Here is a 26,313-nt window from a genome sequence, read left to right on the forward strand (position 1 = left end):
TGCATAGCCACTTCAGCCGGGAGAGCGCTAATGCCGAGCGGCCATTACGGTGTCCGGCTAAGTCATGCCCCCCCACTTTTAGAAAGTTGATATTTGTTTTATTCTAACCATTTGGTCCCCTCTGCCTATGGCATGGGTCATATGACTGTGAATAGCTTGGCTGTTGGGATTTGTGTATTCTTCCTCGACAACGAGACACAGGGGGACAGGATGTTTGGCAGGATGGGCCGTCCTACCAGGATGGCTTGGAGCAGAGCTGTTCCCTGCCCCAATTACAGTTCAGAGGGGTGCCTCCAGCTCACCCACCAAGGAATCTGACACAAGCCTTTTGTCACCCCAGACTTCGTAGAGCCTTGGCAGGAGAAGGGAAGAACTTTCCAGAACCAAATATGTGTGTGTGACCATGATGTACTCACACTTCAAAAGCTGGCACCGGGTATAAATATTGGACTTTCTGAGACACTGTTCAGTACACACCTGAACCTGTGGACATTACAGAAGAAGGACTGCCTTGTTCACCAGAGGACTGCCCTGATGCTTGAGGCCTGTCCTGCTCTCTGAGAAGAAAGTCTGGACCTGCTCCCTACACCCAAGCTAACCTGAGTGACTCCATGCATGGGCCAGTTGGCTGATCTGTTCTGAGCTACTAGTTCTAGAGATACAACAAGCTCCAAAGGTTTCCATGCACCTTCCTAACTGACCTGCTGCAACTGGACCTGCTGGACCAGCAAGTGGATCTGCCTGAGCCCTGCTTGACTCTGCTAGAAGTGAGTCCCTAATCCCCAAAAGGTGCCTTCCCAAATCTTAGACCCTTTGCTGGCATCCTAAAGAAAAGGAGAAATCGTGAAAATCCTGAAGTTTTGGTCTCTTCGCGAACAGGCCCATTTGCGCCAGGGCCGTGTCGCCCGTGACGACCGCCAACACGAAGTTCAGGTATTCCCGTTTCTTTGCACTACAGCAGCGGCTAGCGATGACTGGCATCACGCGATCTACACTTCGCGCTAAAGCAACAACAGCACGTGGTGACCACCAATGCAAGCTCTCTGAGACGCCTGACTATGTCTTCATGCTAAGATGGCGACAGTCCACAATGCCTGGCCTAATCTTTGCGCTACAGCTTTGACCATCCACAGCGTTCTCTTATGGCCTCCTCCACAACGAACTGGACTCTTTGCGGAAGAGATGAGGAGGTGACTTTTTCATTTGCACTAACCTTGTCCCTGTATTTATCCCACGCTCCATCATGGTCAGCCTGAACTTGTGACTTTTCTCCAGTCTAGCATGACCATTTGACTGCGAGTGGCACTTAGTGTTTTTAAAACTTTGAAATACAATGCTGATTGGATGTTTGTCATTTTGATATTATTTCATTTATTAAAATTGGTTTGATAGTTTTCTTGTGTTGTGTTTTCACTTTATTACTGTTTGTGTGCTGCATAAATATTTTTACACATTACTTCTAAATTAAGCCTGACTACTTTGTGCCAAGGTACCAAAGAGCACATGTTAATTTAGTGACTTCTGTGGTTCACCTCACAAGGATTGTGGTTGTTGGCTGAGTGGGTCTTCCACTCGCCTCAACCAATAACCCAATTTCTTACATGGTGTTTTCCAAATGTAAAGTTTTTGATATTGTTCTACAGCTGCACAATATTGACTACCAGTATATTGTCAAGATAAGCAGATATGGAGCGAAGACAAGTTTTAAAAAAAAAGTTATTCCTGTGCATGCTTTCTGGGATGATATGTTGGAAGTCGCTATAAGTAGAGGTTGATATTTTTAATCACAATATCTATTTCCACATATTTTTTCTTTGTGCCCATGCCCAGCACCATTTATGTTTTTAGAATTTATAAGCAATTGTTTGAACCCATAATAGTACTCAAAATCTAACCGCTTTACAGAGGGACTTGTTTCTTCAGGAAAGTAGTATTGCATCATCTGTGGGGAAAGGATGGTAACAGTACCACAACTCATTCTCTGTTCATTTTTGACAACGCCTTTTTTAAATCTCTTTTAACAGGGATAAACAAAGGCTCTCTTCAGCTATCCACATTACATGTAACTATTGGCAATTCCTCCCCCCAAAATTTAATTGGAACATAATTGCAGTTGATTTTGGAGTACATTTCTTAGAGATTGTAGCTGTGTTGTGTTTAAGAGATATTGATTCAAAATTCCTTTGGCAACTGTGCTCATCCTCATATAAATCAATACAGTGTCTGCTTATCAACAGGATTGTGGTATAGGTCTACTTGAAAATACTGTGGTTATTTATTACAACAGAAAGGGATTTGATATCCAAATACCTGCTCAAAAGAGGTGGACTGAGATTGTATCAATGGCAGGTGCCCAATCTACCACCTGAGAGAGAATTGCTTTATACAGTTCCTTAATAAAACATGGCAAATGTATCCATATCTCCTCTGTTAAGAGCATTTTGTGTTTCCCAGCTCCTTAAAACAGAATTGCAATTATATAGATGGCATAAAAAGGATTTAATTGATTCTGTCAATATATCTTATTAATTAATGTTTAATTTCATCATTATTGGTGGGATGGAAAAGTCCTTTGCATGGTAATGGACATTCATCTTTGCCCTGAGTGCTCAACTGTACTGATGTCTGGATCCCTCATGCGGATTTTTGTTGCCATAGTCAAACACGGATCATGTGTGTGCTCTATGACATAGGCCTGTCTCACGGACTGTGGTCTTGTTAGATTGGGAGGGGCGCCCAACGCGCTACCCTCATAGTGGTGAGATGATACTGTCTTCACCAGGAGTTAAGTACCACAAGCGAGGTAGTAGCAACATACCGTATAGTGATCAGTAGGAGTGAACAGGACCTTTTTTAACCTGTGTTATTGTATTGAGTCCTACAGGCTCACACATTTTAAAATTCTGCTTCTGTGTGCTTAACTCACCCTTAGCCTACAGCGGATTGGTGTTTATTGCTGCATGAGTGGTGTATCGTCCCAGGCTGTAGGTGTATCTCTGAGTGGTGCAATACAGGGATAATGCAGTACTCTGCGCCGCATGTATGATGGATGCATGTGTTGGCTGTAAGCATGCCTGTGAGTGCTGCAATACAAGAAGGATGCAGTGCTGTGAAGAGTGTGCAGGTTAAACGCATGCGCTGCATTAGTGTGTACCTGTGAGTGGTATAATACATGAAGGATGTAGTGCATGCATGTTAAATGTATGTGCTGGATGTATGTGTGTCTATGAATGGTACAGTACATGGAGGATACAGTGCTGTACAGTGTGTGCAGATTGTAATCACGCACTGAGTGTATGTTTGCTTGTGATGGTGCAATACATGGAGGACCCTGGGTTCAATTTAGGGAGAACCCAGGCCTGCATGGTGCAAACATGGAGAGGAGGCAGACAAATCCCCCCCAGTCCGGTTTGTGTATTGCTGCATTCCTGTAAGCTGGATTTGACACACACTGGAGAGGGGAGAGCCAGGCTTCCCCTTTACACTTCAAAGGGTGATCTTTACTACAGTGAGAGGTCAAAAGCAAAGGGCCTGGGCACATCTAAGTAAGGAGATGGGGTTGATTAGAAAATCACAAAGGGTAGGGTTGGGGCACTGGCCTAACCTTTTGACACACATTTCACTGTGGCTGACATCCAGATGTGAACTCTAGTTACTCCTGTGGACTTTGTTACGGAGATATCAGATTTTGAGTCGTTCCTGCAGTGACAGACTGCTTTTCAGAGGAAGAGAGACCAGAGGAGTGACCACTTCAAAAGAAGCAGGCTCCCAACATAGAACTTTAGAGACTCAGACCCTAAATCACATTTGGTGAGTGGAAAGGGGGTATAAGAAGGGGGTTTGAGACCCATTAAATTGCCATCTGCCAAGCAGCCAGTGAGGAGGAGATACTCTGCAAGACGTGTGCCTGTGACCAGGACTGAGGGCCAAGGGCTGTTCTTCCTGCTTGGTGAGGAGACATCACCGAGGCAATCCAAGACCACCTGCCCTGGAGCCTTGAGCACCAGCACCTGACTGCTTATCAAGACCACTGAGGAAGAGGAAAGTGTTGGTGGGAGCAAGGCCCAATGGGGAGCCCTGTCGAGAGGACTACCTTTGCAAGGTGTGAGAAGACGGCTGCTGTATTAATCAGGTTTGAGGGCTGCTGTGAATTAGGCCATATGTCACACTACGTCAATCTGGCCTGAGCCCGTGTATAGTACCAAGCCGGTGAACCTATATTCATGGAGGAGCCACCATGAGAAAACTATTGTGCAGTAAGGGACGTAGCCTTGTGCCATAGTGGGCTTCGGCCCCATATGTTAGGAGGGCTCTCTGCCAAGGACTTCACTATGCTGATCGGGCTACAGCCAGTGTACTGTGAGGATACGGTAACCCTGCATGCCGGGAGCATGAAGCGTCACCAGGAGCATCAAGAACTCCAACCTGATCTGCAGCACCCGCCGGAAAAGCGTGGCCACTGTGGGAGCACCTGCACACCATCATCCAGGCAAAAGACCTGCATCAGAATTATTACAACAACTCCCACCAGGAGACGGATCGATTACATACCCTGCATGAGGAGCTGCTAAGAACCTCTGGTCGATTTAGGGGATCGACCATGTGTGAGGAACTGTAAACTCACTGAGTGCAGGAAAGACAGATTTTGGGCCTGTCAGCCCCGGAGGAGCTTGCAGCTAGTTATCGCGGTGAAGTTGGAAAACTGTTGACTTTAAATAGGAGTCAAGGTGGACTTGTGAGACTCCGACTACTAGTGGGGCATACCCTGCATTGTTACCAATAGTGGATAGGAAATTAACACTATCACTAGTGCGAGGAGGGAGTAGCACAGAGACCAGCCAAAGGCACACTAGAGCCCCAACTTCAACTGTGTAAGTGCTTGTGAAAGACCTACTTTTCATTTGTCTTAGTAAAATATTTCTCTTTTTTTATAAAAGTGAGTATTTGGCTGGACAATGATTTATTGCTGCTGCTGCGTGTATTTTGAGTTGTGATCCCTGTATCTGTCTCTTCCCTGTGGCAGCCTTGAACTGCTGAACCAAGTTACTACTGAGAGTCAAGTGAAGAAAGGGTACTTGACCCAGTTGCTCAGGATCCATAGTAGGTTGGGCCCCTGGGACATCAGGAGTAAAAGGCCATATCCCCCTTGGTTCGGACTAGTAGCATTTGGAGGGATGCTCTGCAGGCACATCCTTTCCCTTTCAATAATATTAATATGTGTTTACTTTCTGAGAAGATAGCAATCCAAGTAGTTTAATAAGACATGACTCTGAAATAAAGGGTGTTCTTGATCATATAATAAACAGCATAATTTGACTGTAACTTGTTTTCCCAGTTGTTATACTTTTTTCCATTGTTGATATTTCATGTGGCCTTCGTGAAGTGTGATTTATAGTGTGATGTGATTTATTTTTACTGTTTGTATATTGAGGTGTAATTGAAAAGTTCTTTCATTAACTAAGTAACAACTCAGTTGTGATGTACTGTATGAATGCCAACTATACAAACCTCTTGTGGTCACAGATCCTGTACAAAAAGCCTTTGTGTGAGTCACAAAAGTCTTTCTGATTGGCAAAATAACCTTTGCAATCCATTTCGAATCTAGGCTGGGAGGAGGGGTGAGGGAACTTCTATTTCTGTTTCTAATGTGGAACGCAATGTATCAATGTGTCCACAATTATAGTTGTAAACAGTTGATCAGTCACAGACACCTGTATATGGCCCTGATGTACCTGTTCGCAAACCAGTTTGTGCTAATTGACTAATTTGTGAGGAGGGCTTCTTTTTGCGATGCGACTGATGCACTCATCAGTTGCATTGGAAAATGTATAGTCATATAAGGTTGCAAGAGGTCCTGCCTCAATAATAATAATGAGACAGAAGATATGTTGTGACCCCCCTACAAATGGCTGTGAACAAAGGGGCAGAAGTCTGCAAGACACAGCAGACCCACACCCCTTGTTTCTATCCCCTGATACAGAAACTTTTTGTTAATGCAGCCATGTGCCTAAAAGGACAGTTATTGCTTTTTAAAACCAGAATTGGCAATACCAATAGGTCAGGATGATGAAAGTGCTTCTTCAGTCATTGATGGGGTTAGGTACTCCAAAGGCTACCATATATGCACTCTGTCACTCATTCTTGCACTCATTCCCTGGGAGCTGTAGTATGTGCTAAAAATAGAAGAAATAAAATGAGGCGAGAGAAGTAAATGAAAGGCGAGACACATGAAATAAGAAAATGAAAAATGGAACGCTAATGGAATGGACCAGATTTTTGTGTAATCAGACAAATGCTGTCATTCACAGGGCAGTAGTGGCCATAGAAATGAACGGACCCATTCTGCATGCTATCACGATTGAGGCAGAATGCTTCAGCCGTTGGCTTTATTGCCCGGTGAATGACAGCACTTGTGAGATGTCAAGTAATATAATATGTGTTTGAAGGCTTTAACACAGTACAGTAACAATCCATTCTGTATTGAGCCTAAGCTTTCCCAGAATGCAACAAGTATACTACATATACTCGTTTACAGGGGAAGTACACAACTTCTACCCAGTAATATGCTGTACTCAAATGCTGTACTTAGGGAAACTAAAGTGTGGATGGAGCCTTAGCACCTATCTCAGGATTACTTCTGAAAGCTCTATTTCCATTGATCACATAGGTCGGGAGGCAGCTTTGCTCTATGGCCAGACCTGAAAAAGTACTGACACCCATGCAAGACATTGGTGAGGGTGGTTGGGGTGTGAGGGTGTATGGGAGGTGAACATGGCGTGTGCAGTGGTTCCCTGGATCACTGTTTGGTTCCTTTAACCCCTTGGCCGTGGCGGTAATTCCGCTGCGGCGCTGGGGGGGAGGAGGGGGTAGCACGGCACCGCCATGCTCGTGACGGAACCACGCCGTCATGAGCCACAGGTGGGCTGTCCTTATGACGGCGTGGTTCCGTCACAACTCCGCCCACTCACTAATTCGCCCGCACAGGCGGGGAATCAGTGCCGCGTGGGCGAAGCGGGCACAGCATGACGGAGCCACGCCGTCATGAGCACACGCCGCCCATGGCTCATGACAGCGTGGTTCTGTCATGAGCAGGGAAGGGGTTAACACAGACTGCCTGTCGCTTTTCTTAAAGGGCAAGCCATCCCTAGCAGACACACTGGGGCTTATTTACAAGCCCCTTGTGCCACCAGTGCGTCACTTTTAAAATGGGAAAAAGTGATGTATTGGCTGCGCAAGGGGCTTGTAAATAAGTCCCACAGTTTGTAAATTAGTCAGTGAGCTATTAACATATTACATTGTGACCTTAGTCTCAACCTTCACTTCACATATTTTGAGCTGGACTTTGGATGCTTGCCCAAGCCCCTCAAAGAGTTCAAGAGGCCTTTGAAGGCTACATTTCCATCTTAAAACAACTGTAAGAAATGTAGTTTTTGATTGAGATGGGGAAAACCCTTCTCAAGAAACAACCACAATCCTTGTCAAGTTGAACCACAAAAGTCACTAAATTAACCTGTGCATAACTCTCTGATGGCTTGGCACAAAAGCATTCAGGCATAACCTAGAGGCTTTGTGTTAAGTGTTTATTCAACACACAAACCGTAACAAAGTGAAAACACAACACAAAAGATATCCCACACCAGTTTTGAAAAATAGAGTAAACTTTAATAAATAAAATAAGACTCAAACAACAGAATTCCTATTAGTAGAACCACAGATATGCATTTTTAAAGGTTTAAGTAAAAATAGCGCCAAGAAGCAGAAAGCACTAACTATGGGTATCTGGTCACACTGGTCTTCCTTCTCAGAGATCTGGGCAGGCCTCAAGCAGCAGGGCAGTCTCTATAGAACAAGGCATGCCTCAAGCCGCTGGGTAGCCCCCTGGGGAAGAAGTTAGTCAGCCCTTCTTCTGTAATAGCCACAGGTTCAGGAGTGTACTAAAAACTGGGTCTTAGGGTCCTATTTTTATACCTGATGCCAGCTTTGAAGTGGAAGAAACATCTCAGTTTCCCCCCCACAGATGCTTCTGGAATTTCCTTTCCTGCCCAGGCACCAAGATAGCTGGGTGACAAAAGCCTGGTGTCCAGTTCTTTGTGAATGTGCTGAGGCAGCTCCTTTGAAATGTAAGTGTGGTGGACAGCAGCTCCACCCCTCCCATCTTAGCAGAATGGTCCTCTCCTAGCTAAACCCAGATCCCATTGTTCACTGTCTAATATTAGCCAAACAAGAAATATAAAACATAATTTACTCTTTTTTTACCGCACATAAAGTGTATTAGGTATAGTATATGATCAACACAATTGCCCTCTGCTCATAATATGTTTTTGATGTTTTTATTTAACACACATTTCTCGTTTTCTTGCAGAATGTATCTGTCTTTGTCCAATCAACACACTCCTTGAAAAGTATGGTAAGATGCATTCTAGCTAATTTGTAGACAGTTAAGTTAGTAAAGTGTTCATTTTCCATGAATTGTTTCAACCCAATTGACAAGGCAAGTTGTACACTGCACCCTCGTATGCACTCCAACACATAGGTGTAAATGGTTGACGAGTGGGAAATCGCAGTACTCTGCATGGAAAGCAGCAGAAGTTGAATGTCATGTGACATCTACCTTTTGCCACTCGGTGCAACTCTGCGCTGAGTGAAAATTCAGCCTACTCTGCAAATCCATATTTTTCCACGTGGAGAAAGATCCCTGTTTAGCTTTGAGGTATTCTCTCTCCCTTCTCACCCTGGATGGGGAGTTACTCTAACCTATTGCTACAGTAATTTCATGGCATTTACATAGTGCGAAAGGTTCAAGGAGGAAATTGCAATTGCTAACAAACTCACAGGTTTGTGAGTTTTTCTCAAGCCAAATTATGCCTTTATCCCTTGATTCCTTACTAGTTTTGAGATTTGCTGTTGAGTGAATTTACGCAGTTGTGACGTACATTTACGCAGTGTTAAAACCACTTACGTCCGCTAGATATCAATTTGTGGACACCTGATAAACATAAAAGGAGACTTTTTGGGCTGTTAACTTAGGTTTACAAATGTTCCTGGCTTTGTAAATCGGGCTTTATGATTTTAAAAATAATTAAGACAAATATAAATAAAAGATCCATGGCAGTTTTGGAAATGATCTAAATGCACTGTACCAATGTTATGTTTTCCTCACTGACAACTGGGGAGTTTCTCACATGGGACAGTCCTTTAGCCATGTCTATTGCTGCCCGGCCTTTAAGTGAAGATACCTCCAGGGTTAACCCTCATTAGATAGGGCTTGGATTTTTGCAGCCTACATGACCAGACCCTCAACTGTTTGTTGCTTCTGATACTTGCCTCTAGATTTAATGCACTCTTGTCACCAGAATGTCCCTCCCAGTTGTCTTCACTGCTACGTGGATCTTAGAACTGCGACAGAACTTACCCCTTGGTCCCACCCAATTCCTTTTAAAATGGTGTTCATGGCTGACAATTTAATGTATGCAAAGGGAATTTCTACAGCGCAACTGTTACTCCGAAGAGTTCCCTGGCACTCTGCACAGATATTGGAGAAAATGAGAGGCGAAAAGGAACAGAATTAACTTTTAGAGAAAAGCCATGTTTTTACCTTCTTCTGGAACAGACTTTGATAGATTTTCCAACTCCACACTTAGAAATCTTTTCTTAGAAAACAGTCAGTGTTATCTTATGGGAGGAAAGGAGGAAATAGAGTTATCGGTTCACTGGTAGCTACTTTATTGTGGGAATTGGTTTTCTGGGGTTAGACTCAGGGGGTCCCCCAGCGTCAAAGATGCACTCTCAAACCACCCTCAGCTGCACTAGGGTGGCTGGGTGCAGAGTGCTGAGGCCCAATGTTATCCAATGGGGGATAGTAGGCCTCCAGTTGGAGACTGCTCAAGAGCAGACCACAAGGTTGTGGGAGCAAAGCTCCTGGACTTTAGCTCAGGGCAAATGGGGGTTCAAGTTAGCACCAAAGGTACACCCGCAGCTGCACTAGGGCGGCCAGGTGCAGGGTGCTATTTTGTCATCGGGCGCCCTGTTACTTTAAATGGGGATTCTTCAGTTTGCAAACACACTGCAGGCTCGGGCGAAAGTCTTCTGGGAGCGACCACCACTTGGGGAGGTAAGTTGGGATGCTGGGGGTTGGCTAGATACCATTGGTTGGACCACCCAAGGCCGTGGGGCGTCGTGTGCCGGGGTGTCTTTTAAGGTCAGATCTTCTTACCAGCTCCTGGTCGCGGTTGGGGGACCCTCCGAGTTGAGGCTGTGGGCATCAGCTGGAGGCTTGAGGCAGGTCAGGAATCACTGGATCTCGGGTCAGGATTGCTGGAGAGACCTCCTCTTGGTGCTGGGCCACTCAAACTGGTATAGTGCACCCAGCTAGAGGGGTGGCTGACCTATGCCAGGGCAGTGGACTGTAGGTATGGCACACAGGGATGTGTGCCATGTTGACTCTTCACTTTGTTCTGCACCAAAACACGCAGCCTGCAATGGCAGTGTGTGTGTAAATGTACAGGGACTCTAAGGGTGGCACAATAAGTGCTGCAGCCCTTAGAGGCCTTCCCTGGCCACAGTGCCCTTGGTACCCATGGTACCTTTTACAAAGGACTGACATGTGGCCAGAGAGGTATCAGTTGGGGGTACAAGGTACAGTTTTGGGCAAAGGACACAGACCCTGGAAACCTGATTGGCATGGACCCAGGGCACGTCAAGTCAAAGTGCATTAGTAGTCTGGCAAAAAAAGGTAGGGGTTACTGCAACAGAATCCCAGCTTCCTACAGGTGTCTTCAGCATTAGAGACTACTTTAGCTCCCAAGGTCTCTGCCAAGCATGCCGGGGCAAGATATATGTTAAATAGTGTAGGGCTCATGGCCAAGTCCTAAGGCACTCCCACCTTAAGGGCCAGTGGTCCTACAGAAAACAGAGGACACCACACCTCTTGACCCCTATCTTCAAGGAAAGAGGCAAGCCATGTCCACGCCTGTCCTCCAATCCCTACAGACTGGAAACAGGTCAGTAGAGTGAAGTGGGGGATTGTTTTAAATGCTGCTGACAAACCCAGCATAATCAGCACAGCTTTGCTACCATCATCAAGGATACACCTGATGAAATCAACCACTTCCACCAGTGTTGTTTCTGTCCTACAACTGGGGCGAAACCCGGATTGACTAGGATGCAGCAAGTCATTGCTTTCCAGATACCTGGATAGCTGTTGATTAACAGGTTTTTTCAGCACTTTTGAAAGGGTGAGGAGTAGCGAAATGGGCCTATATTTAGGCTGGTCTGTAATGAACAATACTGGTACTGCCTCCGGTACTATACTCCCTTCCCCTGGTTGTGACAAACACACAATACTGCTGAGTGAAACACTGTATAAAGGAATGTTGCATAGCATTGGGAATGATTGTAATTATGCCAGAGTGACCGGAGTAATTTAGGTAATTCCACATTTCTCTTTGACACGGAATTACCATTAATTACACGATTACACTGCTCACGTCATTAATAGCAATTTGGGGGGGGGAAGTTAGTACAGAAAAATTTAATTTATCAAGCACAAGTAGCTGCTCCCACTGCTGTTCGTGTTGTTTTGCAATGACGACTATTTTCTTAGTGCAAAATGCATCCTTGCATCCATTCTGGATGCTAGGGTGCATTTTGCGCTAAGAAAATAGTGCTAGATGCCGAGAGTAAGTTGGGGGAAAATCATGCCTCTTTTTGCGTTATGCTGCATTTAGCACTATTTCTGAGCCCAAAATGCATTTTTTTGTCCATTTGGGACACGAAGAGGCACTTTTGCCTAAAGAAAATAGTGCAGAATGATGAATTACTCTTCTTACTTAACTGTGGAATCTTGCTTAATTTTGCAGTAATTCCACGTAATTACGCTAAAGAAAATTACGCGAGTTGCACCCACCCCTAATGTTGAGTCATTGACTTACAGTGTTCAGTGCCACTAAGGCTGACACACTGTGGGGCTGATTACTTTCTCGTCCGCTAAGCATACCAACCGATTCACTTCCGGAATGCTTTCCAAACGACTCGGATCGGGGGAGCGATTTCGATGCATCCAGATGCTTCCGGATACGACTCGGTTGGACTCCCATTGACTTCAATAGGAGCCTGGATTCCGAACGAGAACCCAGGCTCCCATTGAGGAATGGGGTGGCTGGGGAATTTTGTGCACCCTGTGGCAGGCACCCCATGGTGCCTGCCACACTGTGCATGGTTGGAAAGGGGGGCCCCTTGGGTACCCCCACGGGCCTGATTCAGAAGGCCCCAGGTGAAGGAGGGGCTTGCTAGGTGCCCACAAAGACAGATTCTGACATCCTTTTAGTTTCGGGCAAACCGAATCGGAACGGCTGTCTGAACTGGTCATCGTAATCGATCGCTCGGAAACTTAGTCCATAGAGATGTATAATTCGGCTCCGAAAGACTCGACCTGTCCGAATGCCTTTCGGAACCGATTCGGACAGCCCTAACAGTTTCCAGGCAGTGTAATCGGTCGTTGGGAACTGCGTACAATTCGGTCGGAAACCAGGGTTCCGGATTGGATTTGGCAAACCTGAATCAGATTCGGAGCCCTTCCGAATGGAATTGTAACCGACCCTTAAGTAGGGATCATCATCAGGGCAAATAAAGCAGTCCAAAAATGTGATAATGTATGATGTAGGGCATCTGGTGCATTGACATATGCTATCACTAGACAAATTATAATGCTGACTCACACAGTTGTGTGCGGTGCAATGAAACATCATCCCCATCACCTGCCCACAGGACATCCCTCCTAGCCTGGAGACCAAAGGAACCTGGTTTAGGAGTGGTGTTTATAGTGGTGAGTTTGATATGACTCCTTAATTGTGGTGCCTGCTTTCATGCGGGGTGGGCAGAACCTTCCATGGCCATATGTGACCTTGCAGGAATAATCCTAGGCATCATCTCATTTTTTAACCTTCTTGTTGCTTTCTTAAAAGAATTAAGGTATTTCCTATTAACCAATATTTCCCTCTTGTTCCCTCAAGCCCTTGACAGCAGGTAGTCTTAGGTTGTGTATGTTTGACGAATCATGTATATATCTCCAGGCTCCCGGGGCATATCAATAGCCTAGTGAAAACATCCAGTAGCCCTAGAGGACTGTTCATTCAGCCTTAGAGCCAGAGAGCATGTTAGTGGCCCTCGAGAGCAACTCCCTACACATCAGCGTCAGCTAGACACACCACTGACAAATAGGAAGGAAGAGAATAGGGGCTGCCCAGGGGCTGTGTCTTTATGTGCATGTGGATATGCCCCTCATACAGGTGCAGATGCAGAGATTGAACAGAAACACTGTTTAGTAAAGTATGCCCTTGTGCTCTGGGGATTCTTCTTAACTGTGTGTAGTCTACCCAAAGTAGTCTTGTGAAGCTAGATATTCATGGAGTGGCAGATCCACACATTGTCATAGAGTACCTTCAAGACCCACAATATATGATCTTGGTTTATTCTTTTGCAGAGGTACCCAGATTCCAGTTGTTCAGTATCCGTGCAGTGCTTTGATGCACAATGGCTCATTGACATTTAGTTCACACAACATTCTGGAACTTGTCACAGCTGTACTTGAACACATATTGTTGGTATTAATTTTATGACACAAGAGTCTAGAGCTTCTTGGCTATTGGCAGTTTATCCTCTGTCTCAGTGACATCAAATGTTGTCCCAAAATACTTTCCTTGCTTTTTTAAATATGTGTCTAGCTCTTTAACAAGAATAGATTTCCTCTGGGTTTTGCCATAATTTTTGATTTTTTGATACATGTCTTCACCATAATTATGGCAGGTGAAAGTGTATTCCCAGCACTGATTTGTCATGAGTGCATGGAGAAATGGGGCCCCCCAAAAGGCCCACCCTCCTGAGGTCACTCCTCAAGCCATCTGTGCCTCTACATGCCTTGGAATCTAGCTGCTGAAAATGCAGCAACAGCTCTCTTCAGTCTACAATTCAAGGTGCATCTGTAGGAGAAAAGAGAGTCCGCCTGGCTGCTGGGTTTCTAATATATGTTCCCCTCTTCTGTGACATCTGTCAGAAGATGCAGCGAGTACCAGGGAAAGCAAGTCGTTGCACTCTAATATGGGTTTCAGCCTAGCCTCAGAGCTCTCATTCCTTTCAGTGAGATCAGCAGATCACCCAACTCCTCTGTTCTGGGAGAATTTTGTGACGTCACTAGTCCACCCGATAGAAGATGCCAATTAAGAGCAAATAGCATGTTCATGTTTGGTGTCCAGGGACAGTTCCAGGTGTAGGCTGTTGGATCCTGGATCTTCTGTGAAGCAGAGCGTTTCATGCGCTATAGCCCATCAAGACCCTTGTTATAAGACTCCTGTTAATTCTGATGGGCCTAGAAATGACAGTTCCTGGGCCCACTGGAATAATGAATTCAGCTGGAGCACCGCTGCTCAGTGTACACAAAGATTTAACCCGCTTCAAGCAGGCGAAGTTTCTGGGTATAATACTGGTGGAAAACATTTTAGAAATTGACACAATAAATGCGCATTTGGTTCCCCCAAAAACTCCTAGTCCCCATTATTTCCCCCCTTCCAATATTACCCAGACTTTCTGTAACGTTAAATCTGTCAGGGGGTAGGTTGTAGGATAATAATGGCGTTTTTACAGACTCGTAATGAGGGCCCAAGTGAGCTTTCTTGCAGATGAGTGTGATCCAATCCCTGTAGATAGAGAATATAGTATGAAGTGCATGGATTCCTCTCCAGTACAGTAGGTAGGCCCCTTTTATCTGCGCCTTTCATGGAGTGAGAGGGGTGATAGGAAAGGAATCCAGAGTCCATGATGGGGTCAGGAGCCTGCCGGTAATCCATGTCCATCATCACCCTATGGACCTCTGCGAAGGATGCAGCATCCTCCTAAAAAGCCACCCTTTCATGTAAATTACCTATTTATTGAATAGATCACTGTCATCTGGTGAACAACACAATTTTTAACAAGGAAAAGTAATAATGTCACCACTCTGAATCCTGGCCTCTTGCGCGGAGACATATAATTTCCCTGTCTCGTTCTCCTTACTGCTCAGCAGCTTTGGTCATTTGAGGGAAGATATAGTAAGATTTTGCTTCTGGGTCGCGTCACTTTTATGGCACAAAATCATGTTTGGTATTTACTAAACCTTGCAGAGCCATTCTGGTGGCTTTGCGTGGTTTAGTAAATACAAAGTAACGCAACGCAGGCATAGCTCTGCCTTCAGATACCTTTTGCTGGGAAGGCGTTCCATACATGGAACATGAGCATTCCGACGCATCCACCCATGGATTTTGGTGAATTTCCAGATTTACTAAAGCTAGTAAACCTGTGAATGTATCAAAAAGCTACGCCTCCCTGAAGAAGGCTTAACAAGGAGCAATATCTTTATTTCTCCTTATTACATCCTTTGCATTCTGCAGCATACATAGCAAGAGAAGTATGCCACTAAGGACTTTTTTTGTGCAGGATGGTATCCCTTCCTGTGCCTGCTGATCAGCGTTGCGTGAAACATTTGTAAATCTTTCCCTATATCTCCCTGTAAAAATTATCATATTTTTTGTAATTTAAACTGGTTCTCATATAAATTACTCCGTTGTCTTTTGGCCGAGTTTGCGCTATTGACTGCCAGCTTACTCTGGGGCTGCCATCCCGTTCTCCTGTTACTACTCATCTTGGCGCCGTCAGTAGGTCCCTTTGCCCAAGTGAACTATTTTTAAAGCATTTTGTGTTTGCCATCAGGCACTCGACAGAATGGGTCCAATCTTCCTCCATCAGCTCTATCAGAAAGGCGTGCTCAGGAGGCCTATTTGTTTCTCTGTCTTGGCTGCCAAGAGCTAGAACACTCTGACCTTTAAAATTTATATTGACCCCAATCATATGACCTTCTGTAAAACATTGAAACCTGTTTCATTTCGGGTTAATTCATTCTTTAATATCAGTACCCTTTTTTAAACTAACGCCCTGTTTCGATGTTATCACGCTTTAAAAAAGATTTCCATTTAATTCTATTTATACGTTTGCAAGCTCAGCGGATAACTGTTTTACTGGGGGTGGAATACGCCCATGAGCATTTCCGAAGTTGTTTTGTACAAAAATGTAAACACATCATGTTATATTGAGGTGTTCAGTAACATGCATGGGTATCCCCTGAAGCACCGTCGAGAACAAGGTGAGTTATGTGACTCTTAATGGATAAAAAAGCTTAAAAAAATGAAAAATGGCAGAAATTTGCCCATTCAGGAATTATGTATTTTGGCCCACATGCATCATTGTTACATTTTGCACTTCCTAATTTGCGAAAAATAAGGAATCGCAAATTAAGAAGTGCAAAATGCTATGCATAATTATTTTCGGTATTCATTTGTGATTCGGTAAAAATCGCAATTTTTACCGAATCCCAAATGAATACCGAATTCTTAAGTTAATTTTCGCAATTCCCATTGATTCCTATGGGCCAAAAGGCCCATAGGAGTGAATGGGAAGGCATCAGCAAATTGCGAGTGGCACTTTGAAAATTTCATGGGTGCAGGGTCCAAAGGACCCCCCCATGCACCCCTGAAATGTATTTTTCGCATCATGTTTCACACACACATGTCCTAAGGACATGTGTGTGTGAAACATGAATGTTGAAAAAAATACATTTTCAGCATTTTAAACACTTTTTCCAAATTTACCGAGTGGTTCAACCACTCGGTAAATTTGGCACCCTAATTGCGAATTTGCACTTCTAAAAGTAATGATGCATTGCTTTTAAGAAATCGCACATCTGCGACTTCTTAAAAGCACCCGCAATTTTAGAACTCGCAAAAATGTTACGAATTCTAAAATTGCTTCATGCATCCCAAAAAGCACTTTTGCATTCGCAAACGGCCGATTTTAAGGAATCGCACCGTTTGCGACTACAAAAATGCTTGATGCATGTGGGCCATAATGTGCTGTCATTCATTGATTGACAATAAAAGTTTAGAAACATAATGATGGCAACTCCCTTATTAAGTTGACCTTGCGTCTGGTGAAAAAGTTGATTCTTTATCTAGTCTTCGATATTGCTATGCTGCTTTGCAGAATTCTTTGTGTAAACAGTGATGAGCTGTGAAGTTCCTCCCCATTATCCCTTGGGTGTGATGTAGCACAATACAGTTGTGCTTCCATCTTGCTGTTTTATGTGAAGCCTACACCAAGTATAAACAAGGAAACCTATTTACAGAAGGAAGCTTGTGCATTATGCCAGCTTAAAGAAACCAAATTACTTTATTTAAAACATTTAAAACGAAGCAAACAATCCTCATATACTGTATCGGGCAAATGAAACTGCAGTTTGGTGAGATAACTTAACATGTTTACTCCCAAATGACTCAACAGAGTAAACAAAGTATTGGTCAAACAATAATACCCTACTCTAGATAACTATGTCATGTAGCCTCCATGGCTCATGGTGACTTGAAGAGTAATGCCCCAGCGCGTTCTGCGCGGAGCATCTCACCGTTCACTGCTGGATGACAAAACCCACCTCCTAGGTTATTGGAATTCCATGCCTCCCTGTAAACTGGCCTATCACAGAGCTTCCTCTTAAGTACTGACCAACTATATATCAGGCTGTGGTAGAAGCATGATGCAAATGGTCAGGATAAAGGCACTTAGTGGTAGTGCCCCCCATCAGATCCCAATAATGAATGCCACACTCATTAGATTGGATGGATCCCGACCGAAATCCGATGGATCTAGACCGAAACCAGGAAGACGGTCACCCAGGTACTCGTCACAAGCCGACTGGACTACGGGAACACCCTCTACGCCGGAACCACTGTCGTGTATTTCTATAGGTTCTGAATCAGTCCCCCTATTCCTGACCCTATTCTGGTTAAACTAACTATCAAGTTAACTAACAGTCAGCCCATGAGGCAAGAAAACCCCCATGATGCAGATACCGTTATCTGACGCAGTCACACTCCGGCACAGGAACGTGTTATCTGATTAGGTCATAACGCTTGAGATCTAATTAGACAAGCGACATTCCTCCAGCCCCTGATAAGGCATACGACGTTCTCATAACAAATCAAACCTATGACAACCTGGAAAATCCGTGCGGCCATTGTTTTGATTTCACAGAGAACTTTAGTAAAGAATGTGCTAACGAGCAAGTCGTATGACATCTTTATTGACGTATCTATGTCCATCCTTACGTCAATCTCGGCACCTTTAAGGTATAAATATTGCCGACCTTGCCCTATGCAAACACACGCGTGGTGACAAGACGGAGCAGCCATACTTGCCGAAGCCGAGAGCAGAAGCAGACCCCGCTGGCAGCAGCCCCGCCTTCCTGACGCGCTGAGAGACGCGCTGCTATCTCAAGCCGAGAGACCCAGCACCGGCGCTTCTGGGCAGCCCTCGCAGGCAGCCTGGAATATCGAGAGCAGAGAAAGAGATACCATTCCTCATTCATCCTAACTTCCAGGTACAGAACTGAATAACCCCTCACAGAGAATTCTTTAGTTATTCACTTGGCAAAAACAAACTTAACTTAAACTGTAACTTTCTATTCCCGCCCACGCATTAGACTTAGGTCAGGTACACGGGGTAGGCGTATTTAGAAACACCAGTTGAGTACGTTTAGTCAAATGTATATGTGTATGTAAATATATTTTAATCATTTTAAACATCATATGGCTCAGAAACCATATCAATGTTTTTACAGTATTATTTTATACTATTGCTTTTAATGTATGCACTTTACTTAACTATAAGTATTGCAATAATATCGATCCATTTCTCTTGTACGAGAAAAGAGACTGATCAATAAATAACACCTTTTTATTGAACACGCCCGTCTCTTCCTTTTCTCTACATTCTGATGAGACTAAGAATGCACGTACTGACTGAGTAAAATAATTGCCTTGTGCTCACACGACTCTTGAGATTGACTCTTGATTAGGGGAGAGCAAAGTTGTCATGTTCCATGGTTGTCAGAAACTAAATCCCTTCTTGTCTAATCAGGGAAGTTAATCCTTCCTTGAACATTCGAGAAAGTTTCTAGCGAACTCTGAGCTTAGCTGGCAAACCCAAAAATTAAGTCTAGTATCGACAGTAGTAGACCTAGTTAACGTCTGGCCTAGGCCTTTACTGCTGTAGGTACTATTCCAATGCGCAGAGCCTATTGGGAAAATAGGAGCTACACTACATGGCGCCCAACGCGTTTGGAAAGGGCGATAAAACTAACGTAAGACATTTAGAGTAACTCAGTCGTGCTTTCTCACTCAGACCCCTTTTCCCATTATACTCCAAAGACGTCTGGAGTGGGTGAAAGGTTATATCCTCCAAAACCTCGCAGGAGGGAACTCCTATGTAAGGTTCTTGGTATAGTCAACGTTGAAGGATAAACAGTTCCAAAATATTGTGCATCTAATCTCTGTTTCCATAAAGAAACCTGATCTGCAAACAAACATAATACCATCCTGTCTGTAAAATGGCAGAGAGTGATGATGAAAGAGAGGCAGTTAGATTAGCAACTGAACTCGCAGATGCTGATGCAACCATGCAAGCAGCAGACCCGAATATAACACTCATTCCGGTCATTAAAAGGAGATCTATAACCTTAAAACTTATAGAAAATGGACTGACACCTAGAGGTGGCACAGTCATATTCGTAATTGAGGCACACGAATATCGGCAGACAGAGGTATACTATTCATGGATACATTTTCCGGCAGCAAATGCTGTAACAAAGTACTTCCACTATTACAAAGTAGAGGAACCTCCTGAAACGTACACTCCTTTCGAGGAGGTGGAAGTACCACTCAAATTCCAAGAGCATTTGCTCTTATTTGATGGCGCCCTAAAACATAATAATCACATTACAAGGCTCGGTCCTTTAGGAAGACCAGGAGCAACGTGGCCGGTCTTAGCCGGATACACACCACATCCAGACATCGAAAGAATGCCTGCAGCAGAGCTATTAATACAGCTAAAACAACTACTAAAAATTCATAGGCAATTAGTTCAGTATGTAATGCGGACTTCAACAATTCAGCCAGCGATTAAACTTCCACAGCTGACCCCTCACCAGGGGAACACAAATAAAATTACACCACAGAACATCCAATCCTGCCTAGGTAAAGTTCCAGCTAAACGGGAACAAATACCATTCTGGTTGGCACAGAAAATCACCCAAATAGAGGCGGTGTTTCCTGACACCACCCCGCTGGAAAAACACAGGATTCTGACTATATGTCTCCCAATGGGAATCGCACCACACATTGAGGACTGTGACACTTGGGGTACAGTCTTTGCTTCCATCTACACAAAAACGCACGGTGTTCCATCCATTTCGGTAATACCAGATGTGCTAAAACAAATTCAAGATGAATACGGTCCAGAACCTGCTTTAACTCTTGGTATGAAATTACTAAAAGACTTCAAGCAGGTCTCGGCTATATTATTAGCCAACATAAAAGGTGAAGCAGCAAACGTGGCGATCCGCCAGAGGTTAAAAGAGACAGATATAGCAGACCAACCAGCTGAAATTGCCAGAATCATAGAAAAATCCTATGAAGAACTAGGCAGAGATAGTCTAGGTGGAATACCAGTAAAACCGCAACTGACTACAAGTCCAGAAAAAATATTTTTTAATAATAATAATTCACCAAAAAAGAACTGGGATGGAAATAAACAATCCAATCCTAAAGAAAAGAAATTCCAGTCCAGAGGAAGGTCTCCGAGGCGAAGAGAGAAATCTCCAAACCAAAGACAGAGGTCACCACAGAGTGACCCCTCTGGGAATAGATATAACCTTAGAAATAGGGATAATATTAAAAAACCTGATAGATATCAAGACATTGATACACGTCCCTCTCAATCTTTTCAGAATTCCTCGCAGAAATCGGAAAGAAGAGGACGATCAGAAGAGCACGCCAAGTCCAAAGACAAGGAACCTGCTCAGCTAAAAAAGAAATTACAATTTCCAAAAAAGAAGGTAGCCAGTATCAAGGTAGTTACCAATGCCGAGAATACTGAGGACACAACTGAAAAACGGAGAGTGGGCTCAGACAATGCTAGACAGCGCAGCAGAGGTGAGCATAGCTCGCAAAGTCCTTATGAATCATCTGGAGACAGTGGACACGAATGAATACCTTCAAGTGGAAACTGCAGACACCAGAGTTAGCAAGCCCCACAAGATATACGAGATAACATTACGTATAGAGGGAGATAAGACTAGGAAAATAAGGGGACTATTTTGGGATAACCTCTCCAAAGGCTATGACATCCTTCTAGCTGAAAAAGACTGGCCACCAGAGTTTGTCAGGGAGTGCCCTCATGGCGAAGAAGTAATTATGCCTGCCTTCTCGAATCAAATACCGATTCATAAAAAATACACACTTGCTAGAAAGTGGGCAGTGGCCTTAGCACCTGCTTTATATAAAAATCATGTAGGATGGGATGAGGATTCTCCTCCTCACAAAATCCAGTTAAAATCACAACCAACTGCACAAAGGCAGTACCCAATTAAGCAAGAAGCTAAAAAACAAGTAAATGAAATACTAGATCAGCTAGAATACCAGGGGGTGATTGAAACTTGCACCTCACAAATGAACAATCCTTTGTTTCCGGTCTCCAAACCAGACAATTCGTACCGTCTAGTTTTGGATTACCGACACCTTAACACATGTTGCAAAACCTTTGCAGTGCAAAACTCACACAGTGCTGCACTAATGAATAACATAGTGCGCAAAAAATACAAACCAACCTTGGACATCTCCAATGGATTCTTTTGTCAAAACATAGCACCGGAGAGCAGATATTTAACTGCATTCTCAGTAAATGGCACTCAAAAACAATTCTGTCGGTTAGCCCAGGGGTACAAGAACAGCCCGGGGGTATTCTCAGCGAGAGTAACAGAATTACTACAACTATATGATGATGAAGCATTATCTTATGTTGATGACATTTACCTAACAGATGATGACTTGGAGACTCACTTGAAAAGAGTGAACACCATAATACTTGGGTTCGCTGCAGAGGGTTACAAATTCAACTTCAAAAAGTCCAGAATTGCCCATCTGACGGTCCTATTCTTAGGATACGAGTTATCAAGTGAAGGTAAAAGCCTGGCAGACAATTTCCTAGAGAAATGTGCCGTAATCCAAGCTCCTAAAACACTAAAAAACCTACAGTCAATTCTAGGCTTCCTAAATTTCGGAAGAACATACATTGCAAATTACGCAGAAAGGGTCAAACCCCTTTATGATCTAATTAAACCAGACTTTAAAAGATCCAGTTGGACTCAAACACACACAGAAATTTTGAGATCCTTACAAACAGACATGCTAATTAAAACAAAATTAGAAACACGTGATAACACACGCAACCTTGTGATCCGAGTCATCCCAGGGAGATGCGGATTCACATACCTGACCTCTAATGAGGGAGTAATGGTACCAATTGCATTCAAATCACACATGTACACAGAAGCTGAACAGAAATTCAGTAATACAGAAAAAATCATTCGTGCAGTTCAAACCGCAATAGCTAGAGAAAAAGACATAGCTGACGGTAGACATATCACAGTCAGAACAGCAGAATCAGCCTTTGAGGCACTAACAGCACCGTGTAATTTACCAACAACAACATTGAATCCGGAATGGATACAATGGGTGAATTCAATCACAACGGACAAAGTATACTACTACTTTGATCCAGAACTAGAAGAATTAAAAAATCTAAAATATGAAAAGACGTATCCTCTGCCAATCGACATTCTGCCTCTACGACATTACGCCTGTGTAATCTATACAGACGGACATGCTCAACCCTCCGTTTGGGGAGAACATGCATACAACCACACATGTGAGATTACAAAAGAAGTGTGGCGCGGAGGTATATTAAAACCTCTATTAACAAAATCACACTCAGTAGAAACTAATTCAGAACTACAAACTGAAATAATAGCATTAAAAATGGCGCTGGATAATGCGGATCGCGAATTCCCGACACTTATAGTGTCAGATTCATATTACTGCGTCAAAGCATATAACAAGGATTTGCAGACATGGATTCAGAACGGTTACAAAGATGACACAGATGCACCAATAAAGCAGAGACTGCTCTGGGAACAAGCAGCTCTTTTGAAAAAAGAACTACCAAAGACTCACGTGACTCACTCACTGAGTCATCAACGTGATGGCGTTCACGTTGTAGGGAATTCATTGGCTGAAACAGCCGCAGCGGCAGCCACTAAATCGGCTCCCGTAGATCGAAAAAAGCGTACATTAAAATACATTGACGGTGAAACAATGCTGGCGGTGAAAACGTCATCAAAAGGCGACTGCTCAGCGTTACCGATCAACTATCCACTCAATTAAACATACATAATCGATGCAAACTCCGTCCCTTTTGCTCGAATCCCTGGAGTGGGGGATAGAGTGATTCCAAACATGGACAGGAGAAGCTTGTTAATCGCAAACGCACACATGGGCGAGGGTCTCAGACACCTCAAACTAAAAGATTCTCTGGAAGATTTACAATCACGGTACTGGTGGCCAGGCATGAGCCTACATCATACCATGTTTGTAAAAAACTGCCCAAACTGCAACAGAAATCGCAGTGGGGAGAGAAAAAATAAAATACGGTGGAATCTGACTGCAGATAACATCACCAGTAAAAAGAATGGCTTGCGATTAACATATACAGGCTAGTTTCCACTTATAATGTAGATCACCAGCACTCGGCTGACGTCCGGACTATTATACAAGATTTGCGAGTCAAATTGGCATATACGCTAAGAGCATGTTACGTTTGACCATTGTTTTCACTCAGGCAAACCAGCCTGGGGGGAAACATGGCCAAATGAGCACAGTCCAGCGGGAATCTTCTCACTTCCTTCCTGAGGGTACGGGATGGTGTAAAGAAAAAACCAAGGCAGAAAGCAATCTATAATAGAAAGGATATTAGGTTCGGGAGCTGGGTGGGTCAAACATCTAATAAGTGTCCAACGTAGTCTAAATAACTTGCCAAGAAATTCTCTGAAGGGATTCAGTCCGTACGAATTATTATTCGGAACTAGGATGTTGATCTCTGACCTTGATAGTCAGACTTCAGTGGTAATAGAAAAAAGCTTTGATGTCAAAGACCGTTTGGCTATTTTGCAGGACTTAAACAAAACAAGAAAAGACCTGAGCAACATACAGTTGAAACAACAGCCAACAACCACTGAAGAATCACCACCTGTCCCAGCAAGACCTGTCTGGATTCCAAAAGTCGGGGATCTAGTCAGGGAGAAGATCGCGGTAAAGAAGGAATTTGGTCCTTCTTACAGAAAAGCAGTTCCTGTCTTGTCTGTCAACGGGACAAGATCAGTTGTACTACCGCCACTTGCTGGAAAAAAGGAGAACCGAGTTGTATCCATCGACCTGGTAAAAACCACAACATGTGGCCGATAACAAACAGTAGGCCAAGTGGACTCCCAATAAGTAGCAGAACACCAAGGTTTGCTACCAGCACAGAGGTCCTATCAAAAAGGCTCATCACATTCGAAACGCCTGCAGAAGAACAAGAAGGACTATGCAACAATGCAATAGAACTAAGACCTCTGAAAACCCAAATAAAGACATTTAGCAGAGACACACCAATCTATACTGAAGTACCAAGTGAAAATGCAAGGAACAAAAATCCTGAAGCAATTGGAACAATAGACAGAACTGCATCCGGGTACTTCATCAACTTCGATGATTCCTCTGACGGCTTCAGTGAATCAAAGACACAGCCATCATCAAAATCCTTTAAAGACAAAGCTAAGGAACTTTTGAAACATCTGAAAGAAACATATCTGGTTTCTCCATGGATTGAATTTTGGGTGGGTTTTGGTGCATTTATCCTCATACTTTGGCTCATCATGGTATTTACTTTGGGACGCTTCATTGAGGGAAAATATGCTAAAATGGACACAGCAAGTCAGAACATCAACTTGGTCCTCAAACCACACACATCTTCACACGTCGAGAAAAGAGAACTTTCTTCAGAACTTTCTTCAGCCAACTTCACAGCCAATCCTATACCTGGTGGGGTAGCCTGGGACAACACTGACTATGAAATTTATGGTCCGGTCGAGATCCTGAAATATCCACACCAAATCAAGATCTCTTTGAGTGACTTTGCAAAACCAAACTCAATTGCTGATGATTGGGACTTCGAGAGTATTAACAACATGATGTCTGACTTAGTAATGTCTGCTAAATTTACAAAACATGATTATTTGCAAGGTTCTACAAATTATGATAGTATGTATTGCTATAACCATTATGGTAACCATTTTTTGCATAAATCTGCACAACCTAGAAATGTTTTAAATTATAATCAATGGGAACATTGCGCTACACCTCCAAAAGGGAGCTCTAGAACCGTGTATGACAAATATTCATATTTTTCAGGCTTTAACATAAGTAATGCTGAAACATTTTATTTTAAATTGTCAAACAAGACAGGGATGAAAACCATGATAACCAACACAAAATTGATATATTCAGATTCATTCTTTGAAAAAATGAATACTTTTGGATTTGATTATTGGGACAAAAATGTTGATTTAAAAAGTGTTTGGGGTACAAAAGAATGGCAAGTACAGGGTTTAGAAGCTTTGTTTAGAGCCTGCATGATCCCAGAACAAATGATATTTTTAAATGACACTGTTCAACAAACCACCTGTCTTGGCTTAGCCAAAATCAAAGATTTAAATAATCCGTCTATTCCAAAGCCAACAATGTTTAGCAATAACTCTGATACAGATGAAGAGATAGACGTAAACCATATATTAAACAAAAACAGAACACATCCAGATTGGAAACAATGGTTGATCTGGCCCACAGATACAAATAACTGTCAAGATAGATTCCTGAATAAAACACAGGGTTTTAAAATGACCAGGCCAGACCCTAGATATCCCCAAAGACATCACCCAGGGATAATAACAACCTACAGTGTGGGCAAATTATGCCTTCAATGGCTACAGACTTCCACACTGCCTGAAATTAAGCAACACCTAACTTTACTTACTGATGGTGCTGACTTGCGTGATTTCATAATGGGACCACGCAAACAGCGTCAAAAGCGTTTCATAGCAGCCTCTGTATATGCAGCATACAATGAGGCCTGGAAGGTTACTCAAATTGAGACAGCAGAAAGAATACGGGAAATTGACCGTATTAATTTGGAAAAATCACTTTCTGTAGTGGACAATGGGTTAATGACTCTGTCCTCCAGAATTTTTTCATTGGACAGCATTGTGTCTTCAGCAATCGATATATTATCGCAAGACTTACTGTTATT

At 43.5% G+C, this 26,313-nt stretch overlaps 1 protein-coding gene across 1 annotated transcript in view; it reads left to right on the plus strand.

The window, feature by feature from the left end:
* The window catches only part of AMN (amnion associated transmembrane protein), a 184,736-nt gene that overhangs the window by 21,838 nt on the left and 136,585 nt on the right, over positions 1-26,313 (plus strand). The window contains exon 3 of the mRNA XM_078660223.1: positions 8,363-8,407. Coding sequence (XP_078516349.1) covers positions 8,363-8,407 — 45 coding nt within the window. The remainder of the gene's footprint in view (positions 1-8,362; positions 8,408-26,313) is intronic.

This window comes from Lissotriton helveticus, chromosome 9 (assembly GCF_964261635.1).
Source record: "Lissotriton helveticus chromosome 9, aLisHel1.1, whole genome shotgun sequence".
Taxonomy (NCBI): Eukaryota; Metazoa; Chordata; class Amphibia; order Caudata; family Salamandridae; genus Lissotriton; species Lissotriton helveticus.